The sequence below is a fragment of the Benincasa hispida genome, chromosome 11, assembly GCF_027475165.1.
Source record: "Benincasa hispida cultivar pf3 chromosome 11, pf3_genome.v1.1, whole genome shotgun sequence".
In the NCBI taxonomy this organism is placed as follows: domain Eukaryota; kingdom Viridiplantae; phylum Streptophyta; class Magnoliopsida; order Cucurbitales; family Cucurbitaceae; genus Benincasa; species Benincasa hispida.
In genome coordinates, this window is record NC_143488.1 from 9,514,840 (window position 1) to 9,525,972 (window position 11,133).

General features: G+C 34.6%; 1 protein-coding gene across 1 annotated transcript; it reads left to right on the forward strand.

The window, feature by feature from the left end:
* Positions 1-6,627: 6,627 nt before the first annotated feature.
* Positions 6,628-7,776, forward strand: LOC150032371 (isovalerate--CoA ligase AAE2-like). Its single transcript, XM_090306882.1, has 3 exons — positions 6,628-6,727; positions 7,210-7,502; positions 7,552-7,776. Exons 1-3 carry the CDS (start codon positions 6,628-6,630, stop codon positions 7,774-7,776), a joined length of 618 nt encoding a protein of 205 aa, XP_090163008.1.
* Positions 7,777-11,133: the final 3,357 nt, after the last annotated feature.

The window sequence follows — 11,133 nt, forward strand, 5'->3', positions numbered from 1 at the left end:
TGCAAGTGAAGTAGCAAAAGAAGCAGTATGGCTCAGAAAGTTCCTGACAGATTTGGAAGTAGTTCCTAATCTGCACCTACCTGTCACTCTTTATTGTGACAACAGTGGAGCCGTTGAAAATTCAAAGGAACCACGAAGCCATAAAAGGGGAAAGCATATCGAATGGAAGTACCATCTTATCAGGGAGATTGTACACCGAGGAGATGTTATCGTCACCCAGATTGCTTCCCAAGACAACTTAGCTGATCCATTTATGAAGGCCCTCTTGACTAAACTGTTCAAGGGTCACCTAGTAGGACTAGGTCTACAAGTTTTGTATCACTTAGGCAAGTGGGAGAATTTGTGCGTATTTTAATGCCCTAGTTTATTGTATCTGTACTCAATATTGTATATATTTGTATATATTGATTCACTGGAGTTTTAGTCCAAGTGGGAGTATTGTTGGGTTTTATGTCCTAAAAACTCGCAGTTTGTAAAATGATAAGCATTTTCTATAATCAATATACTTATTATTGATTTCATAAATTGTATGAAAGTCTAAGTCCAATAAACTAAGACTTATGACTATTGTATGAGTACTTGAATTTTATGTGGAGACATAATAGTGGATCAGGTTTGAGTAAATAGTCAAAATGATCTATGGTTCATGAACAAGGTTGGGTACCTTATTCTAGTAACACCATTAGATGTGGCCTACTCTGTAGTTGTTACAAAGAGTTGTAAAGTGCTACATACGATGTGATCCTGATTCGTACATGTTATGACATGAGGAAGGGAGGCGTCCTATGCAATGAGTTTACATAAGATCAGGACCAAGAAATAAGTCACTCTTACTTTATAATGTTGTTTACTGTTTAAGACTGACTCTTTCACCTAGATGACCTAGGTAACTCGATCTTAATCCTGAGCTAACTATGAACTCCTGTTTATTCGGGATTGCCTTTAGATTTGCATAGTTGAGGGTTGGCTCAATAGCGCCGGCTCAATAAGACTTCTATTTTAAGGGTAATACTGGATAGATAGTTGGGGACATAAAGTGCAAGATGGAGTTCGCGCCTACCCGATTTAGGGATAGAAGAAAGGTTGTTCTCTCAAGTACTGAATCCAAGTCTTGAACAAGGGGCCCTACCCTCTCATTGGGTTGAGAAAGTTTGTTTTAGTGATTGGATCACAAATTAGTTGTTCATTAGAGGATCAGTAGGGACTTGAGGAATAAGACGTAATCTCGAGGGTAAAACAGATATTTGACCCAGTCGCTATTACGAATAACCGGTGAAAGGTCGACTTGCTGATTATGGTTAAATCATGTGGACATAATATATCTACAGTGAGGGGAGTGCAACTATGGGCTTTAGTGGAGTGACCCATTAGTTAATGAATGGAGATTAATTTGGTCTAATGAGTTTAGCCAATTAATCTCGGATAGTTAGAGCCCATGATCTGTAGATCCGCGAAGTCCCCCTACTAGCTCTAGAATAGCGTGATAAGTTAATTTGAATCGTTCAAATCAAAATTAAGAAAATTAGTAATTATATGAGATATAATTACATGTTTGATTTAAGAATTAAACGAAATGGGATAATTTATATATTTAAATATGATTTAAATATATAAAGATGGATATGTGTTAAAATTAATTTAATATTTGACATTAAAATAATTAAGTTTTATTTAATAATTAATTTATGAAATTAATTAATTTTTTCATTTTTTAAATCAAAATAGATTTTATAAATTCAAATTTTGATTTTTGAGATAAAATTCAAAAAGAGAAAACAAAACACACAAATGGAAAAATTGGTTTTTCCATTATCCATCTTTCAACTTGTTCATACATGAAGCATTTTCTTTGCCTTGTCTTCTCCAAACATGAGTTGCAACTCATGCAAGTCTCTCCTTTGCATGCTGATCTACAATATAATGAAAAGATTAGAGTGAAAATCAGGCATGCAATCTATAGAGAATTTTAGAGAAAATTCGGGTTGAAGAAAGGGTTCTTCAACAAGATTGCAGTAGTGAGCATTTCTCCTTCATCCCTTGATTGAAGCTTATTTTGAGTCCCACAACTTAATATAGAGTACCAAGAGAATAGTGGGGGAGATCTTGAGGTGGTCTGCAACAAGATTTAAAGAAGATAACAGCTGGAGAAAGAGCTTTGAAGAAGTTCTACAAGAGTTATGTCTGGAAACTTACTTGTTTTCTGCAAGAGCATGCTTTATATTTTGCCAAAATTAGTGAATTTGAGTGCTTAGATGATCCTTGTGCTTCCGTTGTTGCTGATACAATCTTATAATTAGTATCAGAGCATCAAATAAGAATTCAATTTGATTTAATTTTGGTTTGGTGGGTGTTTTATATGAGAAATATGAAACTGGTGCACTGATATGGTTTTCTGAGTTTTGGCTATTTAATTCTCTTTAATTTCTCATTTAAATTTGTAATTGACTCTTGCTTGATGAGCTTTTTTGTTAGCAAGAGTCTGTAATTTATTTGGAGTCATTAACATCAAAATTAAGATGTAATTGAAGAAACAAGTGAAAGAGGCCAAGCTGTTGTTCCAATCTTTTCAGCTTCTGCTCAAAATCGTTGTTGAGGTTCAGTTGCTAAGCGATCGTCTAGCTCCAGGCACTACACGATGTGAAGAAAAGCTATCATATAGCAATGGGCACTGGTCATTGTGATGTTGAACGCTAGATGATCGTGTACCCGCAGGAGCTAAACGATGTGTTCAATTTGGTATGCGATAGCACTAAGCGATCGTTTAGTTTTGGCATGGGAACTAAACGATACGTTGAATTTACTATAAGATGGTACTACATGATCGTTTAGCTACGATGCGCGCTAAGCAATGCGATGAAGTGCTACGCGATAGAATTGAGCGATCGTTTAGATGCGGAGCTAAGCGATCGTGTAGATGGATAGCTAAGTGATGCGTTGAAGTTTCTATGCGATGGAACTAAACGATCGCCTACCTACAAAATGCTAAGCGACGCGATGATCTTCTATACGATGGAGCTAAATGATCGTTTAGCTACGGTGCATACTAAAGATGACATGAAGCGCTAGATGATGGTGTTAAGAGATCATTTAGTTCTATATGATAGAACTAAGCGGTAGTTGTGCGATGGTTGTGCGATGGCTAAGCGATGGAGTTGAGTGATCGTGCAATTCTATACAATAGAACTAAGCGATCGTTTCGCTTCGGCAGTCACTAAGCGATCGTGTAGTTTTATGCGATAAAGCTAAACGATCATTTAGTTAAGGCAAACACTAAGCGATCGTGTACCCTTTCACAACACAAGGCGATAGAGCTAGACGATTGCCTTCAGCGCTACACGATCGGCCTTTGCAAGACTTTGAGGTTGAACCGTGAGCAGCCGGTTCGACCGATTTTCTCAAGGTTCAATCCGGTTCAGCCTCAAAGTGTTTTTGGCTGGTCCGGTTCAAGGTGCTTGGGTTCGATTTGTGGCGGTTCGAGCGGTTTAAAGACGGTTTTGAAGCTTATTGTAATAGTCAGGCTTCTATTTGCTTATTTTTGCCAAAACTAAAACCATATTCGTCTATGTTTAATTATTTATGTATGTTATGTATGTTATAATTAAATAATCTTGTATATGCATATAGTATGCCATTTAGATTTAAAATTCCACCATAGAAAGCATGTTACATACATTGAAAGTATGTTATAATTGTTATAATTTATAGTATGCATGTTAGGGTTTCTTGTATTTAATATAAATGTTATATTAAATGTTGAATGCCTCATGTATGTTATGGATGTTTAGCATGTCTAAAGTTTTATAAATTGTTATAAAATTGGGTTAGACATTTAAAATCCATAAACAACAGCTGCATGCTCATGTAGGTTGACCACCTGTTTTAATTGTTAAAACTTATAAAACTTGGTTACAAACTCAACCGGTATATAATCCTGTCTAAGGTTGGGGGTACTTAAGTTGACGGGTTACGGAACACCTCCTACCTGGGGATTATGGCCGAATTATTGAGCGTTGGTAACCGATTTTATGAGCATACGTGAGTGATGTGTGGTAATAAAATGGTTTATCACGCAATTATAAGAGTTATACTTGGATAAACCACATAGACTTAGGGTTGTTTTATTAGCCGAAAAGAACCTAAGTATAAATCTACCCAATAGAACACTTCAGTGGGAGTTTAATAACTTTTATATGATAGAGTTATTAGAAAACTTCAGTAGGAGATTAATAACATATACGATATGTTATTTTTAGCTCTCACGTCTCTAAGAGTTCACAATCCAGATTTAAGCAGTACTTCGTGTCACCCTGGGAGTGACCTCCCTATGGAGAGTATTTTTTTAGCTTAAATCTAGATTTCGGTGAATAAGAGGAAGTTGTTCAAATATAAGTCTATTATACAATAAATAGATTTCAACTGCCACGTCTCCATATAGTTTACACCGTAAGATTCAAATGACGCTTCGTGTCACCCTAGGAGTGACCTCCCTACAGAAAGTGTTTTGTATGAGTCAATATCAAGGTAAGCGGAGGAAGTAGTTCATAGTAAGTGGGTGAAGGATATGTGTCAATATATCCTACGGTCTCCTCATTAGGTAAGCGGAGGAAGTAGTTCATAGTAAGTGGGTGAAGGATATGTGTCAATATATCCTACTGTCTCCTCCATATATGTGTCAATATATCCTACGGTCTCCTCCATATAGCTTTAAATGGTCTATTGCTAGTCGTTTAGCGATGGCTATCCTCATGAAAGGTTGTAATATAGGATTCGGAACAACCCAGGACAAGGTCACTGGACCGCAGTGAAGAACATCCTCAAGTATCTTTAGAGAACGAGAGACTACATGCTCGTGTATAGATCTAGGGATTTGATCCTTACTGGTTACACGGATTTTGACTTTCAGACTAGTAAGGACTCTCGCAAGTCCACTTCAGGGTCAGCTTTTACTCTTAACGAAGGAGCTGTAGTATGGTGAAGCACTAAGCAGGGGTGCATCGCTGACTCCACGGTGGAGGTGGAATACGTAGCGGCTTGCGAAGCTACTAAGGAGGTCGTCTGGCTCAGGATGTTATTGATAGAACTAGAAGTTGTTCCAGATATGTCTAGGCCAATCACCCTCTATTGTGATGTCACAAGGGCTATGGTGAACTTCAAGGAGCCTAGGAGTCACAGGCACGACAAACACATAGAGCGGAAGTATCACCTGATCCGCGAGATAGTGCATCGAGGGGACGTGATCGCCATGAAGATCGCTTCGGAGCACAATGTTGCTGACCCGTTTACGAAGGCTCTCATGGCTACAGTGTTTGAGGGTCATCTTCAGAGCATGGGTCTACAAGACCGCCCGCGCTGGACTAGGGCAAGTGGGAGATTTTATTGTACTAGACTTTTATGCCCTAGTTTATTGTTTTGTACTAGTTTTTGTACACCCCACTTCGCTTTAGGACAAGTGGAAGATTGTTGGCGATGATGCCCTAAAATCTCGTGTCCTGTAGTTTGTAAATAATTTGTACGAAAGCTTGTGATGTATAATATATGATATTTACTTCACTTCTTAACTTTGTGCTTTTGGATGTTTTATTTGCTTTACCACAAACCAATAAACTAAAATCCCTGGTTGTCTTTATGTAACTTAAGCATGTATGTGGTGACATACAAGTGGATCATGTCTTAAGTGATAACCAAAATGGTCTGTAGTATATGGATATAGAAGGAAACCTTATCCTGGTAACGCTACAGATGCGGCTCGCTTTATGGAATAGTTACAAGTGTTGTGACTTGTCACAGATGGTCTGATCCTGATCATTCGTGTAGAGGACATTCGAGCGGGGGTGTCCTATATCAAGAGTTTGTATAAGACCTGACCACGAAGTGTTAACATCTCATTATATAACATCGTTCATGACAGAGACTTCACTTCACTAGGATGACCATAGGTAATATGACCTTAATCCTTAGTGAGTTGGGAACTCCCGCTATTGAGGGCAGTCCTTTAATTTACATGGGTGCGAGTGGTCAAGCCACCAACTCAAACCTATCACTTTAGGGATTCGTCTGATTTGGGAGCTAGGAACTTAGCTACACAAGATGGAATTCACTCCTTCCCCAAAGCAAGGGCAAATAGATAGATAGCTCCCTTAAGGGCTGATTCTAGTGCTTGAACGATGTGGTGCCACACACCTTCTCATGGCCCGAGAGGTGTTCACACATAGTAGGACTATGTTGTATTGTTCATTAGAGGGATCAGCTTAAGGAGTGAGAGGTAACTATAGGGGCAAAATGGTAAATTGGCCCAGTTGTACTTACGAGCATCTATGAATGGTTATCGTACTCATGATTGGTTATATCCGATGAACATGAGAAGCTAGACAATCGTTTAAGGGTTGATTCCTAGACGATCACTTAGCGCTTGAGCTGAACTAAACGATCGTGTAGATGATCGCCTAATTTTTACTACACGATGGTGTACCTTGCCTAAACGATCAAGCACCCGACTATACGATAGTTTGTCCATTCTCCCACTTACTTGATATTTTCTACACGATAGCCTTTTCTCCGCACCTCTACCAATTCCATCAAAGTCCACCCTTTGGATTCTCATTCCGAGAATACTGAGGGCTCCGAGTGATGGTGTCATCCCCGTTTCCTGTTGTTCGTGCAAAGCTGTTTGTGGTAGACGATTGGAGAGTTGCTGAACGATTACTTGCTGGTCTAGAGAGAGCGAGAGGTCGTTCGTGGAGAGAACGAGATTTCAAGTGAAGAATAGTCTTCAACTGGCATGTTCTCTCGGTCTCTTATTCATTTATCCTTTAAGCATGCCAGTAATTTAGTGTTGTTAATGTATATCTATTTGTGTGAATGTATATGTGGAAATTTTGTCACAATGAATTGGAAAGATCCGCTTTCGCTCATAGGTACTCTTGTATAAGAGTTCCTTCACACCTAAGACTAAGTATTTCCAACACTTAGAATTTCCTTCCTCCATCTTCTTACTTTCTTTACTTCCCTTCACACTTTTACTTTAACATATCCCTAATCTTTGCTTAGCATGCCCATTATACACTTAAGTAGGGAAAATGGATTACAAGGTTTACACAAAAAGAATACTATTTTATTAAAGCACTAATCTAAAGGCATTGTACTAAAAAAAACATTTGAATGAGGTCAATCATTGAGTGCATGCATCTACTCTTTTGAAAATGATTTCAGAATCGTTGTCCAATCATTATATGTCACGTCGTCTTTCAAAACGTATGGATCTTATAGTCGTTGGTGCATTACCAATCAAGGAGATTTTGACCAAAGTTAATGAATTAGGTTTCAATATAAGTTATGGTTATTGTATGATTGAAGCAATGAGCCCTGCCATAATTAGGCCTTGGAAGCCCAATTTTGAAGAAGAGGCCGTCCAATTTAAGGATTTGATCACATCATTAGAGATTGATGTGAAAGATCCAATATTATTGAAGAGTGTTTTGGGAGATGGTGAAACCTTGGGAGAAGTAATGTTGAGAGGCAACACTTTGATGTTGCTATGACAAGAATTTGAAGGCAGCTCATGAGGCTTTTAGTGGGGATAATTGGTATATGATTGGTGATAGTGGGGTTAGACATAAGAATGGTAGAATTGAGATGAAGGATATAGCTAAGCATATTGTAGTAAGGGTCAATGGAGAGGGCATGATGAGCACGGTGGAGATCGAGGGCATGCTGATGAGCCACCCAAATGTTGCGGAGGCAACGGTGGTTAGGAGAGGATGTTGTGTGGGTTTTTGAAAATGAATGACGAAGGTAGAGAGAACGGTGATGAGATTGTTAAGTTTTGTCAAATGCATTTGCTAGAGTTTATGGTACCTAAGTGGATTGTATTTGGAGATTTGCCAATGAATTCCACAGGGAAGGTACAAAAATTTGTTGTAAGGGAAAAGGCAAAGGCATTGAATGCCAACAATACAATATAAATGAGCTATTAATACATTACTTTTGACTAGCAAGAAGGTACCCCATTCCATTACTTTATTATGATTTTGACCATTACAAGAGAGAAATATAAAATGGGTAGAGTTGGCAAAAATCTCTGTGGAGAATCCCTGATTTGACCAAGGATGGGGTCAAACCGAACACAAAATTAGTCCCCGAATCGGGGACGGGGAGAGATATCCCCACTCCTACCCAACCTCAACCTCGACCCCGCCTCGAATATCATTATTATATATATATATATGTGTGTGTGTGTGTGTGTTTTTTTCAAACAGTAGCTTTAGCTACTATTTCTTTTATTTCTTTTATTTTTTTAATTTTAATTCATACTGTTTATATATGTATGTTTTTTTTTTCAAACAGTAGCTAGTTCTTTTATTTTTTAATTTTTTTTACTTTTTTCAAATTTTATTTCATATTTTTTTTAGCTACTGTTTCTTTTTCTTTTTCTTTTTACTTTTATTTCATAATTTAATTAACTTTAATTTTTTTATTAAATTTAAAATAAAGAAATACTAAAAAAATTATTATTAATTTAAATAAATAAAACAATAATAATACTGGCTTATTACCTTAAATATTTACAATTTTAATATAAATAAAAAATTTTAAAAAAAATAGAAGACGAAGAATTTTTCCCTACAGGGACTCGATCCCTGGACGGGGATTCCCCGACCCCGACTCCCAAAACGGGGAATGGGGTGGGGATGGAGATTAAAAATCCCCACGAGGGATGGAGATGGGGAGTGCATCCCCGGCCCCGCTCCATTATCAATTCTAAAAATGGATAAAAAGAAGAGAGATGATTTCCTTTTTAATAAATAAGTGGTCAAATTTGAGAAAAAAACAAAATGGCAATAATGCCCCCAAGTGTAATGAAGAAAAGACAATTTCTTTATTGTTAATTTTAATTTTAGTATCTGAGTTGATTTTTTTTTTCAAAGTAAAATCGGACAGGTTTAATGATCAATTAATCTCCTCAATGGGATTTTAGGTCAAAGTTGAGTCTAAGCTCGATTCAAGCTCGACTAATGATTGACTAATGGGTTAGCTCATTTGGAGCATGTTTGGATCAGTCCGAGTCTAGTAAATTTATATGATATGGGCAAGCAAATATGTATATATAGGTTGTCCTTCATATATATTATATTTTATATATCAAAAAGTATACATTTTTTTATATGATTTTTTAAAGTACATTTTGATTTATTATAGTTTCTAGTCTAACATAAATATTTTTAAAAGTTTAAAAACTAATTTTTTTTTTTTAAGAAAATTAAATATTTGATAAAATTTTATCGCATCAATAATTTTATCTAGAAAAATAATTAAAAATACAATATAATTTTAATAATATTCATTAAAAAAAACATAAAATAGACATATATATTTTTAAAGAATTAAAGAATTGATATTTATTGGACTAATCTAATGAGTCGGCCTAAACTCAACCCAAACTTTGATCTAATTAACCAAGCTCAAGAGTAGGGTCATGGACTTTGATATTGAAAGTTCGGTCAACTTGATCCAAGCCTAAATAGTGCATTAGGTTAGGTCGGTCAATGTTTAGAATGATTAAGGAAGAGGAATCGACTTTCTGCCAACATATAGCCTAAATAAATACGTTTAATTATATAATTATCCCAACTTTCCTATTTTTTTATAACTTAATGGATTATTATTTAAAACAAAAGTCTGGCCCAATTTACTATTTTATTTCTCTTATAGTTCAATTTATATAATAATAAGAAGAAGAAGAAGAAAAATATCAAAAAAAAAACACATAAGGGTAGTTATTCCACATGACTGTAAATGATATAGTTCCCAAAACAATCGCAATTTTAAAACCTAAACCGTTAAGGAAAGTTCCTCTCATAAATAAAAGAAAAAATCGATTGAAACACCACACATTATATTTACATAATAAAATATAAAACATAATATATTCGATATATATTTATATTTTTTAGTAATAAACCACGGTATATTTCTTTAGTGTATGAACAAGACTGTTGGTACAATATATCATCTTATATATCAAACAATATATGAGATGTATATATTTATATTTTTCGATATATTTATAGGAAAAAAAAAACAAACAAACCATGATTTATTTCAATAAGAAAATTTGGCTTTTTGAATAGAAAATTGATATTCCAATAATGAAGGAACTAAGAAATCGAAAGGTAAGAAAGGAAAAGAAAAACGGATGAACTGAGAGGAAGGGAAAAAAAGAAGATAATCTTTTTCCTAAATTTTAGGAAGTATACCAACTATTATTAAATAAAGAAAATTTGATATAATTAAATAGTTCAACCATAATTATATTGATAGTATTTTATAATAAAATGAATATATATATATATATATATATGTATAAAAACTAAATTGATTGATGAGAGATACCGGATCAAAAAGTTAAAACGTTAAAAATATTGTATAAAAAATCTAGATGATGAATCAAAAGGTTTAAACGTTAAAAATATTGTTTATAAAATTTAGATATGAAAATTTTATAAATATCCGAACATTTATGAAATATTAGTTGTGGACTAGATTAATAAAGTAAAAATTTCTTAAGTAATAAGTATGCGTATATATAAATGACAAATTATGATGACAATGTACTCGTGAATAAACCATATATGTACACGTATATAATATATATAATGTGACGTATGTTTCTTAATTTGTCAATAATTGATAAAGCCAATGGGGACTCTTTCAAAAAATAAAAATAACAAAATAACAAAAGACAAAAAGACAAAAACAAAAAGAAAAAAATAAATGGAAACTGAATTATCTAGCTAGCAAACAAAAACTGAAATTGTGTGGATTTAGTATGACCATGTATGATTATTCGATTTAAAAAAATGAAATTTGTGTTTATTATTTTACGGCGTTAAGTATATTTTCACAAACCTTTATACTATTAAATTGGAAAAGAAAATAAATTAATTTTAATAGGTAAACTTATCAACTTATATCAATTTTCATTCTTACAAATTATACAGAGTGACGTTGATAAATAATTTATGTTTGAGACAATGAATTAATTATTATAGTCTTACGTTATTATAGTTGAGTTATAATAATTTGTATTTTTGTATAGATTATTTTAATTTGAATTATAATAATATGTATTTAAGG

Excerpts from the sequence above, each read along its gene's own strand:
- LOC150032371 (XM_090306882.1), top strand. The coding sequence starts at position 6,628 with ATGGTGTCATCCCCGTTTCCTGTTGTTCGTGCAAAGCTGTTTGTGGTA. Across the intron at positions 6,728-7,209 it reads TGGTCTAGAGAGAGCGAGAG|AATCGTTGTCCAATCATTAT; the intron begins GTCGTTCGTGGA and ends AAATGATTTCAG. Across the intron at positions 7,503-7,551 it reads ATGGTGAAACCTTGGGAGAA|GCAGCTCATGAGGCTTTTAG; the intron begins GTAATGTTGAGA and ends AAGAATTTGAAG.